General features: G+C 45.9%; 2 protein-coding genes across 4 annotated transcripts in view; both read left to right on the top strand.

Moving 5' to 3' along the window:
* The window catches only part of dcun1d3 (defective in cullin neddylation 1 domain containing 3), an 18,780-nt gene extending 9,798 nt beyond the window's left edge, over positions 1 to 8,982 (top strand). Inside the window, exons 2-4 of the mRNA XM_053235635.1 lie at positions 2,866 to 2,937; positions 5,894 to 6,443; positions 6,727 to 8,982. Coding sequence (XP_053091610.1) covers positions 6,019 to 6,443; positions 6,727 to 7,225 — 924 coding nt within the window. The 5' untranslated portion in view covers positions 2,866 to 2,937; positions 5,894 to 6,018 and the 3' untranslated portion in view covers positions 7,226 to 8,982. The remainder of the gene's footprint in view (positions 1 to 2,865; positions 2,938 to 5,893; positions 6,444 to 6,726) is intronic.
* Positions 8,983 to 9,117: 135 nt separating this feature from the next.
* Positions 9,118 to 15,000, top strand: part of LOC113524644 (katanin-interacting protein) — a 27,130-nt gene continuing 21,247 nt past the window's right edge. The window contains exons 1-4 of one of the 3 annotated variants that reach the window (XR_008302038.1): positions 9,118 to 9,785; positions 10,357 to 10,379; positions 14,579 to 14,664; positions 14,953 to 15,000. The exon at positions 14,953 to 15,000 is cut by the window's right edge and continues 104 nt beyond it. Coding sequence is in view for 2 of the 3 variants with exons in the window: in XM_053235630.1 (XP_053091605.1) it covers positions 9,779 to 9,785; positions 10,357 to 10,379; positions 14,579 to 14,664; positions 14,953 to 15,000 (164 nt within the window). In the remaining variant the exon portion in view is untranslated. The remainder of the gene's footprint in view (positions 9,786 to 10,356; positions 10,380 to 14,578; positions 14,665 to 14,952) is intronic. The other 2 variants (XM_053235630.1, XM_053235629.1) reach the window with 2 other exon arrangements.

Here is a 15,000-nt window from a genome sequence, read left to right as displayed (position 1 = left end):
CGCGTGGTACTGATAGACAGCCTGCATCCTTAGAGCGAAGTAGGCGCAGCGGAACGTAAGGTACTAACATATCGCTTAAATACTGCAGAGTGAGACCGTTTAATGCTTTATAGGTTAGGAGTAATATTTTATTACAGTGCTTATTAGAGCAGTTATTACAGCAGTTATTACAGCAGTTATTACAGCGCTTATTACAGCAGTTATTACAGCAGTTATTACAGCGCTTATTACAGCAGTTATTACAGCAGTTATTACAGCAGTTATTACAGCGCTTATTACAGCAGTTATTACAGCAGTTATTACAGCGCTTATTAGAGCGCTTACTACAGCAGTTATTACAGCGCTTATTACAGCAGTTATTACAGCAGTTATTAGAGCAGTTATTACAGCGCTTATTACAGCGCTTATTACAGTGCTTATTACAGCGCTTATTACAGCAGTTATTACAGCAGTTATTACGGCAGTTATTACAGCGCTTATTAGAGCGCTTACTACAGCAGTTATCACAGCGCTTACTACAGCAGTTATTACAGCGCTTACTACAGCAGTTATCACAGCGCTTACTACAGCAGTTATCACAGCGCTTACTACAGCAGTTATCACAGCGCTTACTACAGCAGTTATTACAGCGCTTACTACAGCAGTTATCACAGCGCTTACTACAGCAGTTATTACAGCGCTTACTACAGCAGTTATTACGGCGCTTACTACAGCAGTTATTACGGCGCTTACTACAGCAGTTATTACGGCGCTTATTACAGCAGTTATTACGGCAGTTATTACTGCGCTTATTACAGCAGTTATTACAGCGCTTATCAGAGCAGTTATTACAGCAGTTATTACAGCTCTTATTAGAGCGCTTATTACAGCAGTTATTACAGTGCTTATTAGAGCAGTTATTAGAGCGCTTATTAGAGCGCTTATTACAGCGCTTATTACAGCAGTTATTACAGCGCTTATTACAGCAGTTATTACAGCACACGTCCAGTCGTTATCCAGAGCCACTTGCGTTTCTCTCATTACTGCAGCTGAGCAGTTGAGGATTAAGGGCCGTAGCAGAGCAGCACATTTTCACTGCTGGGATTTAAACTCACAACCTTCCCCTCAGTTGTCCACCATCTCAACCACTGAGCTACCACTGCTTCACTGTGTGTGTGTGTGTGTGTGTGTGTGTGCACACTTTGGTGTGTGTGCGTGTGTTTCGTGCGCGCTTTGTTGTGTGTGTGTGTGCGTGTGTGTTTGCATGCGCGCTTTGGTGTGTGTGTGTGTGAGTGTGTTTGCATGCACGCTTTGGTGTGTGTGTGAGTGCTCCTGTGCGTGTGTGTGTATCTTGCTGTGCTTCTGTATATGCATATGTGTGCATGTGTGTGTCTGCATGTTTGCGTGCATGTGTGCAGGTGATACAGTATGTGTGCGTTTGCGATATGTGTGTCTACAACTCTGTGAATCGTGTGTGTGTATGTGTGTTTGGTACGTGTGTGCGTGCATGCGTATGTGTGTGTGTTCCTCATATGTATGTTTGTGTGAGTGAGTGCGCGAGCTTGTGTGTGTGTGCGCTTGGTGTTTTGCCCTGACATGCCCAGAGTGAGTCGTCCCTCATTACAGATCAACAGAGTTTTATTAAACACACACACACACACACACACACACACACCCTTCTCACAGCTTGATTCAGTAGTAAAGCCGCTCTTGCAGGTGATAATAATGTTGATAAAGATAAGCACGACGTTCCCGAGCAAAGAGGGCGCGTGATAAAGCCGTGACCGAGCTCCAGGGAAGGTGACGGCTCCGGCGTGCCGCTCAGAGTCTCGGTTTGACCCGGAAACCCAGCCGGCGAGGATAAGAAGCGTTCCCTAGCGTAGTGTGATAACACGTGACGCACTAATGAGTGCAGTAACACACACACACACACACACAGAGATGATTATGATTATTCTTCTTATCTAACGCTGCGTATAATGCAGCACTCATCTCCGAGCCGTGTGACACTAAATGAATCCACCTAGTAAACGAGTACGGTTACATCATCAGGGAGTGTAGCAGCGCCGGGAGTCACGTTACGCTTAAAACACGTAACACACCTAATCAAAACTTTTGTTTTGCAGAACGTCAATACGGTTATTGTTACAAATTAAAAAAAAAAAAACTCTCATATCACAGACGTGAAATGTGCTCGATGTTATTCTGAGAGAGAGAGAGAGAGAGAGAGGGAGATCATGTGATTGACAGCGTAACCCGTCACAGACTTTTCTCTCGAGTCCATTAACACACACACACACACACACAGCTGAACTGGTTAAAGCTGCAGGATGTGAGACGGGGGAATTTCGTTATTGCGAGTTACTCTGCAGAGGAACGTTTCGTAATGTCGGCTGTGTCACTAACCACACGTCGTTCAGGTTCGCACTGCTGGAGCCATTTTTTTTGTTTGTGTGTGTGTGTTTTTTTTTGAGTACTTTCGACAATTTGTGTTTAAATCATGTTTTATGAAAGAAAATAAATAATGTTAAGTTGAACTTTGCTTTAATGATTTGTTTGTGATTGTTTACTGATATAAAGGTGGAAGGGGTGGAGTCAGTAGAAGTCACCTGTTATTAGAACGGTAGGAAGGGAAGGTGAGAAGATAGAGTGAGAAGGGTTTTAGACCGTGGAAGTATGGAAACAAACGTGGAACCTGGAAATAGAGAAGCTAGAAATCATGAAAGAAACGAAAAGAGTCATGATACAAAAGTGTGAAGGTTAATTATGGGCTTTTTAAACTCTGAATATGTTTTGAATTACTGGTAGATGAAAATGTTTTTGATCTTTTGAACACAAGATGGTGGTGATATAAAGTTAAACATCTGGTCTCTCTCTGTCTCTCAGGTTAACGGATGCTGGCTTCTGGGCGATGGACCTCTCTCAGATGACACCACTGTCCTCAGCTCCGACGCTCGGGTGAGTCTCAGTGATCGCTCCATACTGTTTGTGCGGGAGCTTCCATGCTGATGTGAATGATTTAACAGCTGGGAGTGACACTTCTCCTCAGCCAATCAGGATAAAGAGACGAGTGGTCCTGTTAGCAACACAGCTCTCTGATTCAGTAGGGTATGGTGACTGATTCCAATAGGATGTGGAGACTGATTCTGATTGTCCGGTTCTGATTTAGTTGGACATTGCGATCGTTTCTGACTCTCTGGTTCTGATTCAGTAGGATGCTGCGATCGATTCTGATTCTCTCGTTCTGGTCCAGTAGGACCTTGCGATCAATTCTGACTCTCTGGTTCTGATTCAGTAGGACATTGCAAACGATTCCAACTCCTTGGTTCTGATTCAGTAGGACGTTCCGATTGATTCCGACTCTTTAGTTCTGACTCAGTAGGACGTTGCGATTGATTCTGATTCTCTGGTTCTGATTCAGTAGGACCTTGAGATCGATTCTGACTCTTTGGTTCTGATTCAGTAGGACGTTGCGATCGATTCTGACTCTTTAGTTCTGACTCAGTAGGACGTTGCGATCGATTCTGATTCTCTGGTTCTGATTCAGTAGTACGCTGCTATCGATTCTGACTCTTTGGTTCTGATTCAGTAGGACGTTCTGATTGATTCTGAATCTTTAGTTCTCATTCAGTTGGATATTGCGATTGATTCTGACTCTCTGGTTCTGATTCAGTAGGACGCTGCGATCGATTCTGACTCTTTAGTTCTGACTCAGTAGGATGTTGCGATTGATTCTGACTCTCTGGTTCTGATTCAGTAGGACGTTCTGATTGATTCTGAATCTTTAGTTCTCATTCAGTTGGATATTGCGATTGATTCTGACTCTCTGGTTCTGATTCAGTAGGACGCTGCGATCGATTCTGACTCTTTAGTTCTGACTCAGTAGGACGTTGCGATTGATTCTGACTCTCTGGTTCTGATTCAGTAGGACGCTGCGATCGATTCTGACTCCTTGGTTCCGAGTCAGTAGTATATGGCAACTGATTCCTACTCTTTGGTTCTGATTCAGTAGGATGTTGGAATCGATTCTGACTCTTTAGTTATGATTCAGTAGGACGTTGTGATTGATTCCGACTCTCTGGTTCTGATTCTGTAGGACATTGCGATCGATTCTCTGATTCTGATTCATTAGGGTCTGGTGACTGTCTATCAGATTCCGCTTAATGTAATCTGTAGACACTAAACATGAATCTCTGATGTATTAAGATGGTGACTAAATCTGACTCTTGGATTCTGATCTGTTGAGATATTATTTCGGAATCTGACTCTGGCGTCGCGTAGCGGCAGAGAGCTTTATGGTTCAGCGTGATTTCCAAACAGTCTCGCTATGATTACATATTTTCCAACGAGGGCAAAGGAGATTAGTTGGTCCTTGGTTGCTGTCCTGGACAGCCATATGCATCCCATATGACCTCCTCCGTATGTTACGCAATGCATCTTCGAGCCACATTTGACCCTGTTCACACTGGTCCACTTACCATCCGATAAGTTAACCACCTGTTAACGCCAGGTGTGAACGGAGCCTCTGATTCTTTAACGTCTGGTGATTAATCTGACTCTCTGATTTAATTTTAAGGGTTGGATGATTGAGTTTACACTATGTGTGGAGGTTCTCGGTGCTGCAGGTCATGCCTGGCTGACTCACTGGCCTCATGTTGCTATAGTGGTGAGATGTTTCTCCATTTGTTTCCCATCAAAGCTGATGAAGTTCCTCAGAGTAGACGAATGTTTTGAGGAATCTAACCAAACCCATCGCCTTTGACTCAGCCCTGCTGGAGTGTTGAAACACATGAGGGAGTGTTTCTATTGCACAATACGCACCTAATCACCAGTCACAGCCAAGTGTGAATCGTTATCCAGCCACACCACCGACCCCGCCCTGTGACTCATTCTCATAATTACATCACGCATGTGTGATTTAGCACTACTCTGACAAGGACTGCTCGTGGCCACTTCTCTGTTTATTTATAGTATAGAGCTGTCCCATACGACTTCCCTTCGACAGTATCATTGCACCTGTTGTGTAGATGGGCCGATCAGGATAAACTAGAGACAGGTAGTCCTGTTAGCAAGGCTAGAATTAGTTTATATTTAGTTAGAGATGGTTCAAATATGACCAATTAAATTAAAAACATAAAAACACAGCTCTGGATCAGTAGGACATGATTGTTAGAGCTTCACAATTTATTATATAATTTTGATTTTTAGTAGCATGCTGACTGATTCATATTCAGAAGGTCATGGCAACTCGTTCAGGTTCAGTACGGCATGGTGACTGATTCGGTAGGGAATGCTGACTGGTTCTGATTCGATATGGGAACGCCGACTGACTCTGATCCGGTGTGGGACGCTGACTGATTCGGATTCGGTAGGGAATGCTGACTGATCCTGATCCAGTTTGGGACACTGACTGATTCGGATTCGGTAGGGAATGCTGACTGATTCGGATTCGGTATGGGAACGCTGACTGACTCTGATCCGGTGTGGGACGCTGACTGATTCGGATTCGGTAGGGAATGCTGACTGATCCTGATCCAGTATGGGACGCTGACTGATTCGGATTCGGTAGGGAACGCTGACTGATCCTGATTCGGTGGGATATCGTGACTGGTTCTGATTTGGTAGGGAACGCTGACTGACTCTGAATCGGTAGTGAATGCTGAATGATTCTGATTTGGTAGGGAACGCTGACTGGTTCTGATTTGGTAGGGAACGCTGACTGATTCTGATTTGGTAGGGAACGCCGACAGATTTTGATTCGGTATGTGAACGCCGACTGATTCTGATTCGGTATGGGAACGCTGACTGGTTCTGATTGGGCACGGTGATTGGTTCTGATTTGGTGGGGCATCGTGGCTGGTTCTGATTTTATGAAACACAGTAACTGAGTTTTTTTCTCCATGTTATTCTTTAGGGCATGGTGACCGCTGTCAGGTGGCGTTCAGCCGGAGCCGAGCGGGCCTGAGGAGGAGAGTCAGGAAGGAGAAGGCGTGATAAAGAGGAAAAGAGAGACAGGAGGAGAGAGAGAGTGAGGACGCCATGGGCCAGTGTGTGACTAAATGTAAAAACCCCACATCCTCTCTGGGCAGCAAAAGTGGTGAAAAGGATGCTGGGAAGTCCCATGGCAAAAAAGGAAGTGGAGGAGGAGGAGGAGGTGGGCCCAAAGAGGAGGCCAAGTTTCCTGCCGATGTCAACGGCACCAAGTCACCAGAGGTTACCACGGACACCTCTGCGACCACGCCCCTTTCTGATGTGAGGAGGGAGGAGACTGCGCCGGATGGGGAGGGGCTTTCTCTGGCTCGGATAGAGGAGATGTTTATGTGTTATAAGGACGAGCATGAGGACGCCATCTTGGAAGAAGGGATGGAGCGTTTTTGTAACGACCTGCACGTGGACCCGGCCGAGTTCAAGGTGCTGGTGCTTGCCTGGAAGTTTCAGGCTGCGACCATGTGCAAGTTCACAAGGTGAGGGATCAATACGTGTGTGTGTGTGTGTGTGTGTGTGTGTGTGTGTGTCCATAAACTAGGTTTTAATTAGTATTCAAGTCCAGATACTGATGTCACTTTACAATTAACACTGCATTGCTAAACACCTCATTGAACCTTTTAAATCTGGAAATAAATTCTAGTTTATTTCGGATTTTGTAAAGAATCTTTTTTTTTTTTTTTTTTTTTTTTTTTAAGTACTCCAGTTCTTTATCCCTCTCTCTCTCTCTCTCTCTTTCTCTTTCTCTGTGTCTCTCTGTAGACACGAGTTCATGGAGGGCTGTAAGGCGATCCATGCCGACTCGGTGCAGGGGATCTCTCAGCGTTTCTCAGCCATGTTAGACGACTGTCGCTCTGAGGAGAATTTTAAGGACTTGTATCGCTTCACGTTCCAGTTCGGGCTGGACTGCGGCGAGGGCCAGCGCTCGCTACAGCGCTGCATTGCCATCGCCCTCTGGAGGCTGGTGTTCACTCTGGACACGCCGCCCGTGCTCGAGCGCTGGCTCCACTTCCTGTCAGAAAACCCATGCGGCGTGCGCGGCATCTCGCGCGACACGTGGAACATGTTCCTCAACTTCACGCAGAGCGTCGGGCCCGACCTGAGCAACTACAGCGAGGACGAGGCCTGGCCCAGCCTCTTCGACTCCTTCGTGGAGTGGGAGAACGACCGGCGCAGGAGGGAACAGGAGCAGCGAGAGACAGGGGGAGGGGGAGGGGGCGGGAACACGGACTTCGCCGCTGAGCCCGAGCCCACGGCATGATGGGAAAGAAACACCGGGCTGGGAGCGTACAGGAGAACACAGAGTCCCTGAAAGTGCAGGAAAACGCAGGGCCAGAACTGCTAACCACCTGGCACGGGCCCTAAGCACAGCACGGCGCGGCACAGCACGGCATGATGGGAAACTGTGAAGCACTGGGATGGATGTGGAGAGTATTATACCCAGAACCCTTACTTTATCCGTGATGACCTGACGACGCCGATGGTCATTTTATATTTTTAGGCTTCATTGTAACATAAACGGACGTCCTTATTACTCCCCCCGAGTTATTTTATTGAAAGGGCTCCAAAAAAACTAAATTGTGTTTTTTAGCACTTCTATTTAAGTTATTGTTTTTATTTCTTTCAATTTTTAAAAATTGTTCTTAAATATTCATAAGTCACACCAAACACCAGACGCGTCCCAGACGTGTGTTGCCATGGCAGCAGTGCGACCTTTGACTTTTTGTTGCTTATAGAAGAAGGGAAATCTGTTCCATATCCACAAAATGATGTCAGGATGAGGGAGAGAGATCAGGGCAGGGCTTTAACGGTTAACTCCAGCACACAGCGCCTACACCTTTACTCGCTATTATCAGAAATACACTCTCTCCCTCTCTCTCTCTCTTTATCTCTCTCTCTCTCTCTTTATCTCTCTCTCCCTCTCTCTCCCTCTCTCTTTATCTCTCTTTATCTCCCTCTCTCTCCCTCTCTATCTCTCCCTCCCCATCTCTCTCTCTCTTTACCTCCCCCCCTCTCCCTGTCTCTTTTTCTCTTGCTCTTTCCCTCTCTCTCTTACCCTCTGTCTCTCTCTCTCTCTCTCTCTCTCTCTCTCTCTCTCTCTTTCTCCCTCACCTCTCTCACCCTGTCTCTCTCTCTTTTTACCTCTCCCCTCTCTCCCTCTCCGTCTTTACCTCTCTCCCTTTCTCTCTCCCTCTCTCTCTCCCTCTTTCTCTTTACCATCTCCCTCCCCATGTCTCTCCTTCTGTCTCTCTTTACCTCTCTCACTCTCCCTCTCCCTCTCTCTCTTTAACTCTCCCCTCTCGCTCTCTCTCCCTGTCTCACTCTCTCTCTCTTTACCTCTGTCTCTCCCCATCTCTCTCTCTCTCTTTACCTCTGTCTCTCCCCGTCTTACTCTCTCTCTTTCTCACCCTTTCTCTCTCTCACCCTCTCTCTCACCCCATCTCTCTCTCTCACCCTTTCTCTCTCTCTCTCACACCCTCACCCTTCCTCTCTCTCTCTCACACCCTTTCTCTCTCTCTCTCACACCCTCACCCTTCCTCTCTCTCTCTCACACCCTTTCTCTCTCTCTCTCACACCCTCACCCTTTCTCTCTCTCTCTCACACCCTTTCTCTATCTCTCTCACACCCTCACCCTTTCTCTCTCTCTCTCACACCCTTTCTCTCTCTCTCTCACACCCTTTCTCTCTCTCTCTCACACCCTCACCCTTTCTCTCTCTCTCTCACACCCTTTCTCTCTCTCTCTCACACCCTCACCCTTTTTCTCTCTCTCTCACACCCTTTCTCTCTCTCTCTCACACCCTCACCCTTTCTCTCTCTCTCTCTTTACCTCTCTCTCTCTCTCTCTCTGTAAATTAATTTGCAGTTGAAGGTTATTTTATCTGCTGTGACTTTTTTTGCGGTTTACAGTTTTTCCCTTGCGGTGATTTCATTTCTGATTCCTTTTGTCTGGTTTTATATAAAGATGCTACAATTTATAACTAATAAAAACGTGTGAAATTGGGCAGTGGACCACACAAAGCGTCAACTCCATTTATTTATTCATTTATTTGTGTAATTCTGTGTTTATTCACGACACTTAGTGGACAAGCTGGGTGTTTATATCTGAGAGAAATATGAATTAAATTGCTTTTATGCGTTATGTCTGACAAAAACAAACAAGATTTCATGCACTTAAAACAAGACAGTCGCCAGAGGAGTGGGCGTGGCTAGGAGGAAAGACTGATGTGTGATTGGTCAGCGGGTTTCCTTGTTAACCAAGCCACCTTCCCTGGTGACCAGCTCCGGCCTGAGGGAGAGGCGCGTGGGGCCGTGAGGAGCTGCGCTACGTGATTGGTCAACCGGTTTCCCTATCTACCAATCCTGTGTAAGTGGTTGATACAGCGCTCTGTGATTGGGTCGTGCGTTTCCGTGGTTACCATCGGCACGGGAATATGAGAAATAGTGCTGTGTGATTGGTTCGCGCGTTGCCACGGTTTCCAGCTGCCGCCTTAGCGAGAAGCGCGCGAGCCTGTGAGGAACTGCGCTCTGTGATTGGCCACCTGTTCACCAATGCACCCGAAGGGTAAGATACAGCGCTGTGTGATTGGTTCGTGGGTTGCCAAGGTTACCAGTTCCCGCCTGAGGTGAAACGTGTGTGGTGATTGGTCAGCGTCCCTCCCTCGCTATTTTCCAATCCACGCTGAGAGAGAGGTGATGCGCTCTGTGATTGGTCAGCGGGTTTCCGTGGTTACCGGCTCCAGCTGTCAACAACAGGCGGTTTGTGAGCATGAACTTGGCTGCTAGTGCGGAGCGGCGTTCCGGATAAACTCATGTCATGGACTGTGAGTTAACGGATTCATTAGCACAGAGGTCTTTTATATGTACAATAAACTGTCAAAAATACGTAAAACATAATTTATGCAGTGAAATAAGAGCTTGGTTTGCGTTAACGCGCTGCATTTATAAGCGAGGAGGCCAGTAAGAATAACACTGTCCTGTTCACCGAATCACTCGCTCAGCAAGATGATTAATTTATGCTAATTCTTGATCATTTTACTTCATAATTCAGTTTGTATAATTATAAAGTGAATGCACGCTCAGATCCGCGTGTAAGACTGTGTAGTTAGTTAGCAGGTCCGTTTTGGGGGCAGTATATAGCTATGTTTGCTAACTAGGCCCAAACCTGAGCCGCGGTGTAGAGTTTCCCGTCATGCGGGAAAAGGGAGCGCGCTCCCGGCGAGCTCTAAAACATCTGCGGCTAGCAGCTGCTTCACCGCTGCTTCTCTTTCCGCTGAGCTGCTAAACGTGCTAAGTGTTTTAGTGGAGTGCTAGCAAAGATGAATCAAGTCGTTCTTGTATTGAAGCTAATTTTTATTTTCTTTCTTCGACATGTGTGTGTGCTCCGGAGCGCAGGGGCGTGTGACCGGCCCAGAGAGGTGAGAAAACCCGGGGATAAACACCGGATCAGTCGGGGTGTGTGTGTGTGTGTGTGAGAGAGAGTGTGAGTATTGTATTTGGTGGAATAATGGTAATTAATGTGATGAATCATCATCATCTGCTTGATATAAATAACTTTGCAGCTGCACACTCCTACATAATGTTAGTGATGAATCGTTTGCGAACGAGTCGACTCACTGAGTCGGCTCTTTGAGTTGAGTCGACTCTCATATAGGAGCCTTTTTTTTTTAAATAGATGTAGGTATTTATTTACATTCAATGCCACGGAGTTTTAATGTGTCCCAGACAGAGAAGCACAATAACATTAATAACATGAGTGCAGGAATGCTTACTGTGTTGATCAGTGCTCGTTTTGCGATCGTTTAAAATATATTGTATTTAATGCGAAGTAAAGTAATGCTGTTTTGTTTATTAAGAGGTAGAGTAAGACTTCATGAATTAATTCGGTTGTAGTTAGGCAGAGAAGAGCCATTACAGGTAGCGTAAATATAGAAAACCTCGCCATTTTCCCCCTAAAATGGACAGTGAGCCGCTGGGGAGCCGAAAGAGTCGACTCTTATTGGTGAGTCGAGTCAAATGATGTGACTCAGTGAAAAGAGCCGGAATTTCGATCACTACAGTATGTCTCTCTCTCTCTCTGTCTCTGTCTCTCTCTGCCTCTGCCTCTCTCTCTCTCTGTCTCCGTCTCTCTGTCTCTCAGTCTCTCTCTCTGTCTCAGTCTCTCTCTCTCTCTCAGTCTCTGTCTCAGTTTCTCTTTCTCTGTCTCTCTGTCCAAGTCTCTCTCTCTCTCTCTCTCTCTCTCTGTCTCCCTCTCTCTGTCTCTGTCTATCTCCTTTTTTCTATCTGTCTCTCCTTCTTTCTGTCTCTCTCTCTCTATGTCTTTCTTTTTCTCTGTCTGTCTCTCTCTCTATCTCCCCCTCTCTCTCTCTCTCTCTCTCTCTCTCTCACTTTCTTGCTCTCTCTGTCTGTCTCTCTTTCACAATCTCTCTCTCTCTCAGTCTCTCTCTGTTTCTCTTTTTTTTCTTCTCTATGTAAGTTTATACAACCTAGGTGAGAGAGGGAATGAGAGAGAGAGAGAGAGCGACAGCTGGTTTGATGCCTTACAGCTTTCTCACTTGCCCAGATAAACATTGTGTCTAAACATAAGCACTTCCTTCTCTCTCCCTCCTTCCTCCCGTATCCTGTCTTCCTCTTGTCTTCCTGTCTGTCTCTTCCTGTCTGTCTCCAGCTCGCCTCGCCGTCCTGCGGAGGCTCGAGCTAACGGACCAGCAGGCTTTCCGTAAGACTCTCTTCTCTTATTTATTTTTTTCTTTTAAATCCTTTCTCTCTACTTTTTTTAAAGTATATTTTTAATCTCTCCTTTCCATAGCTGACCTTTTCCTCATCTGTGCTCTTCAGCCTTTCTACAGGGAGACATTTTAGTTTAGTTTTTTGTTTCTCCACACTGTTTCCGTCATCTGGTCTTGACTTTCCGGGGAGAACACAGACCAGCATACAGCCGTGAGATATTCATCGACTCTGTGGTTTCTTTTGTCTTATTAACTTCAAGACAGAAAAAAGAGAGGCCGGTCGGGGAACGACTGTTTATAGCTGCTATAACGTAAGCGAGAACAGGAATATAAGAGAAATAAAACACTTTATCAGATTAACTGATACCACACACACACACACACACACACACACACAAATCAACCAAGGTTTTATCATCATCATCATCATCGCGTACAGTGGATTTGGATAAAAGGCTCCCGAAACTCCTCGTTATTTTTTTCCTGACCGACTCACAGGAGTGTTTACTGCTTATACGAGTAGATTCAGAATCTATCAGTCCCTTTCTTTTCCTGTTAGTATACAGAGTAAAGCATTTCCCGAGCTAAACACAAACCTATAACAATACAGAGTAAAACCTTTCTGTAAAGTACTTAAAAAGGCAAAACGGTGCCTAAAATGTTGAGTTCCTGCAGTGAAAATAATCAGCGGAAGCCTTTTGTGAGGTTTGGGTTTCAGCCTAGTGTTAACAAAGTGTTCAGTTCTGCACAAAAAAACAGTTTTCCTTTCCTTTTTTTCCCTCCCTCTGAAACCAGAGAGGAAACGATGATCCGCGCTCATACAGAAATACTTTCACTTTCACTTCAGATGACCATAACAGAACGTGTCATGGTCATGTGACCTGCTAATGATCAAGCGTGGCCACGCCCCCTACAACAAGCGCTTACATAACATCAAAGATCAGGACAATCAGTGTGTGTGTTAACCTGAGGTGTGTGTGTGTGTGTGTGTGTGTGTTAACCTGAGGTGTGTGTGTTAACCTGAGGTGTGTGTGTTAACCTGAGGTGTGTGTGTGTTAACCTGAGGTGTGTGTGTGTTAACATGAGGTGTGTGTGTGGTAACCTGAGGTTTGTGTGTGTGTCTTAACCTGAGGTTTGTGTGTGTGTGTGTGTGTGTGTGTTAACCTGAGGTGTGTGTGTGTTAACCTGAGGTGTGTGTGTGTGTTAACCTGAGGTGTGTGTGTTAACCTGAGGTGTGTGTGTGTGTGTGTGTGTGTTAACCTGAGGTGTGTGTGTGTGTGTGTGTGTGTTAATCTGAGGTGTGTGTGTGTGTTAACCTGAGGTGTGTGTGTGTGTGTGTGTGTGTTAACCTGAGGTGTGTGTGTGTGTTAACCTGAGGTGTGTGTGTGTGTGTGTTAACCTGAGGTGTGTGTGTGTTAACCTGAGGTGTGTGTGTGTTAACATGAGGTGTGTGTTTTAACATGAGGTGTGTGTGTGGTAACCTGAGGTTTGTGTGTGTGTGTTAATCTGAGGTTTGTGTGTGTGTGTTAATCTGAGGTGTGTGTGTGTGTGTGTTAACCTGAGGTGTGTGTGTGTGTGTGTGTGTGTGTGGTAACCTGAGGTTTGTGTGTGTGTGTTAACCTGAGGTGTGTGTGTGTGTGTGTGTGGTAACCTGAGGTTTGTGTGTGTGTGGTAACCTGAGGTTTGTGTGTGTGTGGTAACCTGAGGTTTGTGTGTGTGTGTTAACCTGAGGTTTGTGTGTGTGTGTTAACCTGAGGTGTGTGTGTGTGTTAACCTGAGGTGTGTGTGTGTGTGTGTTAACCTGAGGTGTGTGTGTTAACCTGAGGTGTGTGTGTTAACATGAGGTGTGTGTTTTAACATGAGGTGTGTGTGTGTTAACCTGAGATTTGTGTGTGTGTGTTAATCTGAGGTGTGTGTGTTAACCTGAGGTGTGTGTGTGTTAACCTGAGGTGTGTGTGTGTTAACCTGAGGTGTGTGTGTTAACCTGAGGTGTGTGTTTAAACATGAGGTGTGTGTGTGGTAACCTGAGGTTTGTGTGTGTGTGTGTTAATCTGAGGTGTGTGTGTGTGTTAATCTGAGGTGTGTGTTAACCTGAGGTGTGTGTTAACCTGAGGTGTGTGTTTTAACATGGCGTGTGTGTGTTAACCTGAGGTTTGTGTGTGTGTTAACCTGAGGTGTGTGTGTGTTAACCTGAGGTGTATGTGTGTGTGTGTGTGTTAACCTGTGGTGTGTGTGTGTGTTAACCTGTGGTGTGTGTGTGTGTGTGTGTGTTAACCTGAGGTGTGTGTGTGTGTTAACCTGAGGTGTGTGTGTGTGTGTTAACCTGAGGTGTGTGTGTTAACCTGAGGTGTGTGTGTGTTAACCTGAGGTGTGTGTGTGTTAACCTGAGGTGTGTGTGTGTTAGCCTGAGGTTTGTGTGTGTGTGTGTGTGTTAACCTGAGGTGTGTGTGTGTTAACCTGAGGTGTATGTGTGTGTGTGTGTGTGTGTTAACCTGTGGTGTGTGTGTGTGTGTTAACCTGAGGTGTGTGTGTGTGTTAACCTGAGGTGTGTGTGTGTTAGCCTGAGGTGTGTGTGTGTGTGTGTGTTAGCCTGAGGTGTGTGTGTGTGTGTTAGCCTGAGGTGTGTGTGTGTGTGTTAGCCTGAGGTGTGTGTGTGTGTGTGTGTCAACCTGAGGTGTGTGTGTGTGTGTGTTAACCTGAGGTGTGTGTGTGACGCATGTGCATACGTGACGAGGCCCCTCTCTGTGATTTACACACACATCACTTCTAAACTTTTCTAAACACACACGTCTGGAAATCTCATCCTGTTTGAGTAGAGCTACTGAAATAACCTCGTGTGTGTGTGTGTGTGTGTGTGTGTGTGTGTGTGTGTGTGTGTGTGTGTGTAGGAGGCCAGGAAGGGTGATACAGCAAAACTGCAATCTGCAAAAGAGCAACTGGATGAATATTTAATCAGCCTGCAACACAGGAACAGGTGAACACACACACACACACACACACACACAAACACCCACCCACACCCACCCCCACACACACCCACCCCCACACACACCCACACACACACACACAGAGGTCAAATGACAAACACAGTTCTGGTGTGAAACTTATAATGAGTGTGAGCTGTGATATCATTCTCTGTGTGCTACAGGTAACAGATGTGATGTAGTGTGTGTGTTTGTGTAACGTGTGTGTGTGTGTGTGTATGTAACGTGTGTGTGTATGTAACGTGTGTGTGTATGTAACGTGTGTGTGTGTGTGTCAGGACTCTGCGGAAGCTACAGGTGAAGGACCCGAGGCAGGTGGAGTTAGA

This window comes from Pangasianodon hypophthalmus, chromosome 1, assembly GCF_027358585.1.
Source record: "Pangasianodon hypophthalmus isolate fPanHyp1 chromosome 1, fPanHyp1.pri, whole genome shotgun sequence".
In the NCBI taxonomy this organism is placed as follows: domain Eukaryota; kingdom Metazoa; phylum Chordata; class Actinopteri; order Siluriformes; family Pangasiidae; genus Pangasianodon; species Pangasianodon hypophthalmus.
This window is presented reverse-complemented; position numbering and strand designations above follow the sequence as displayed.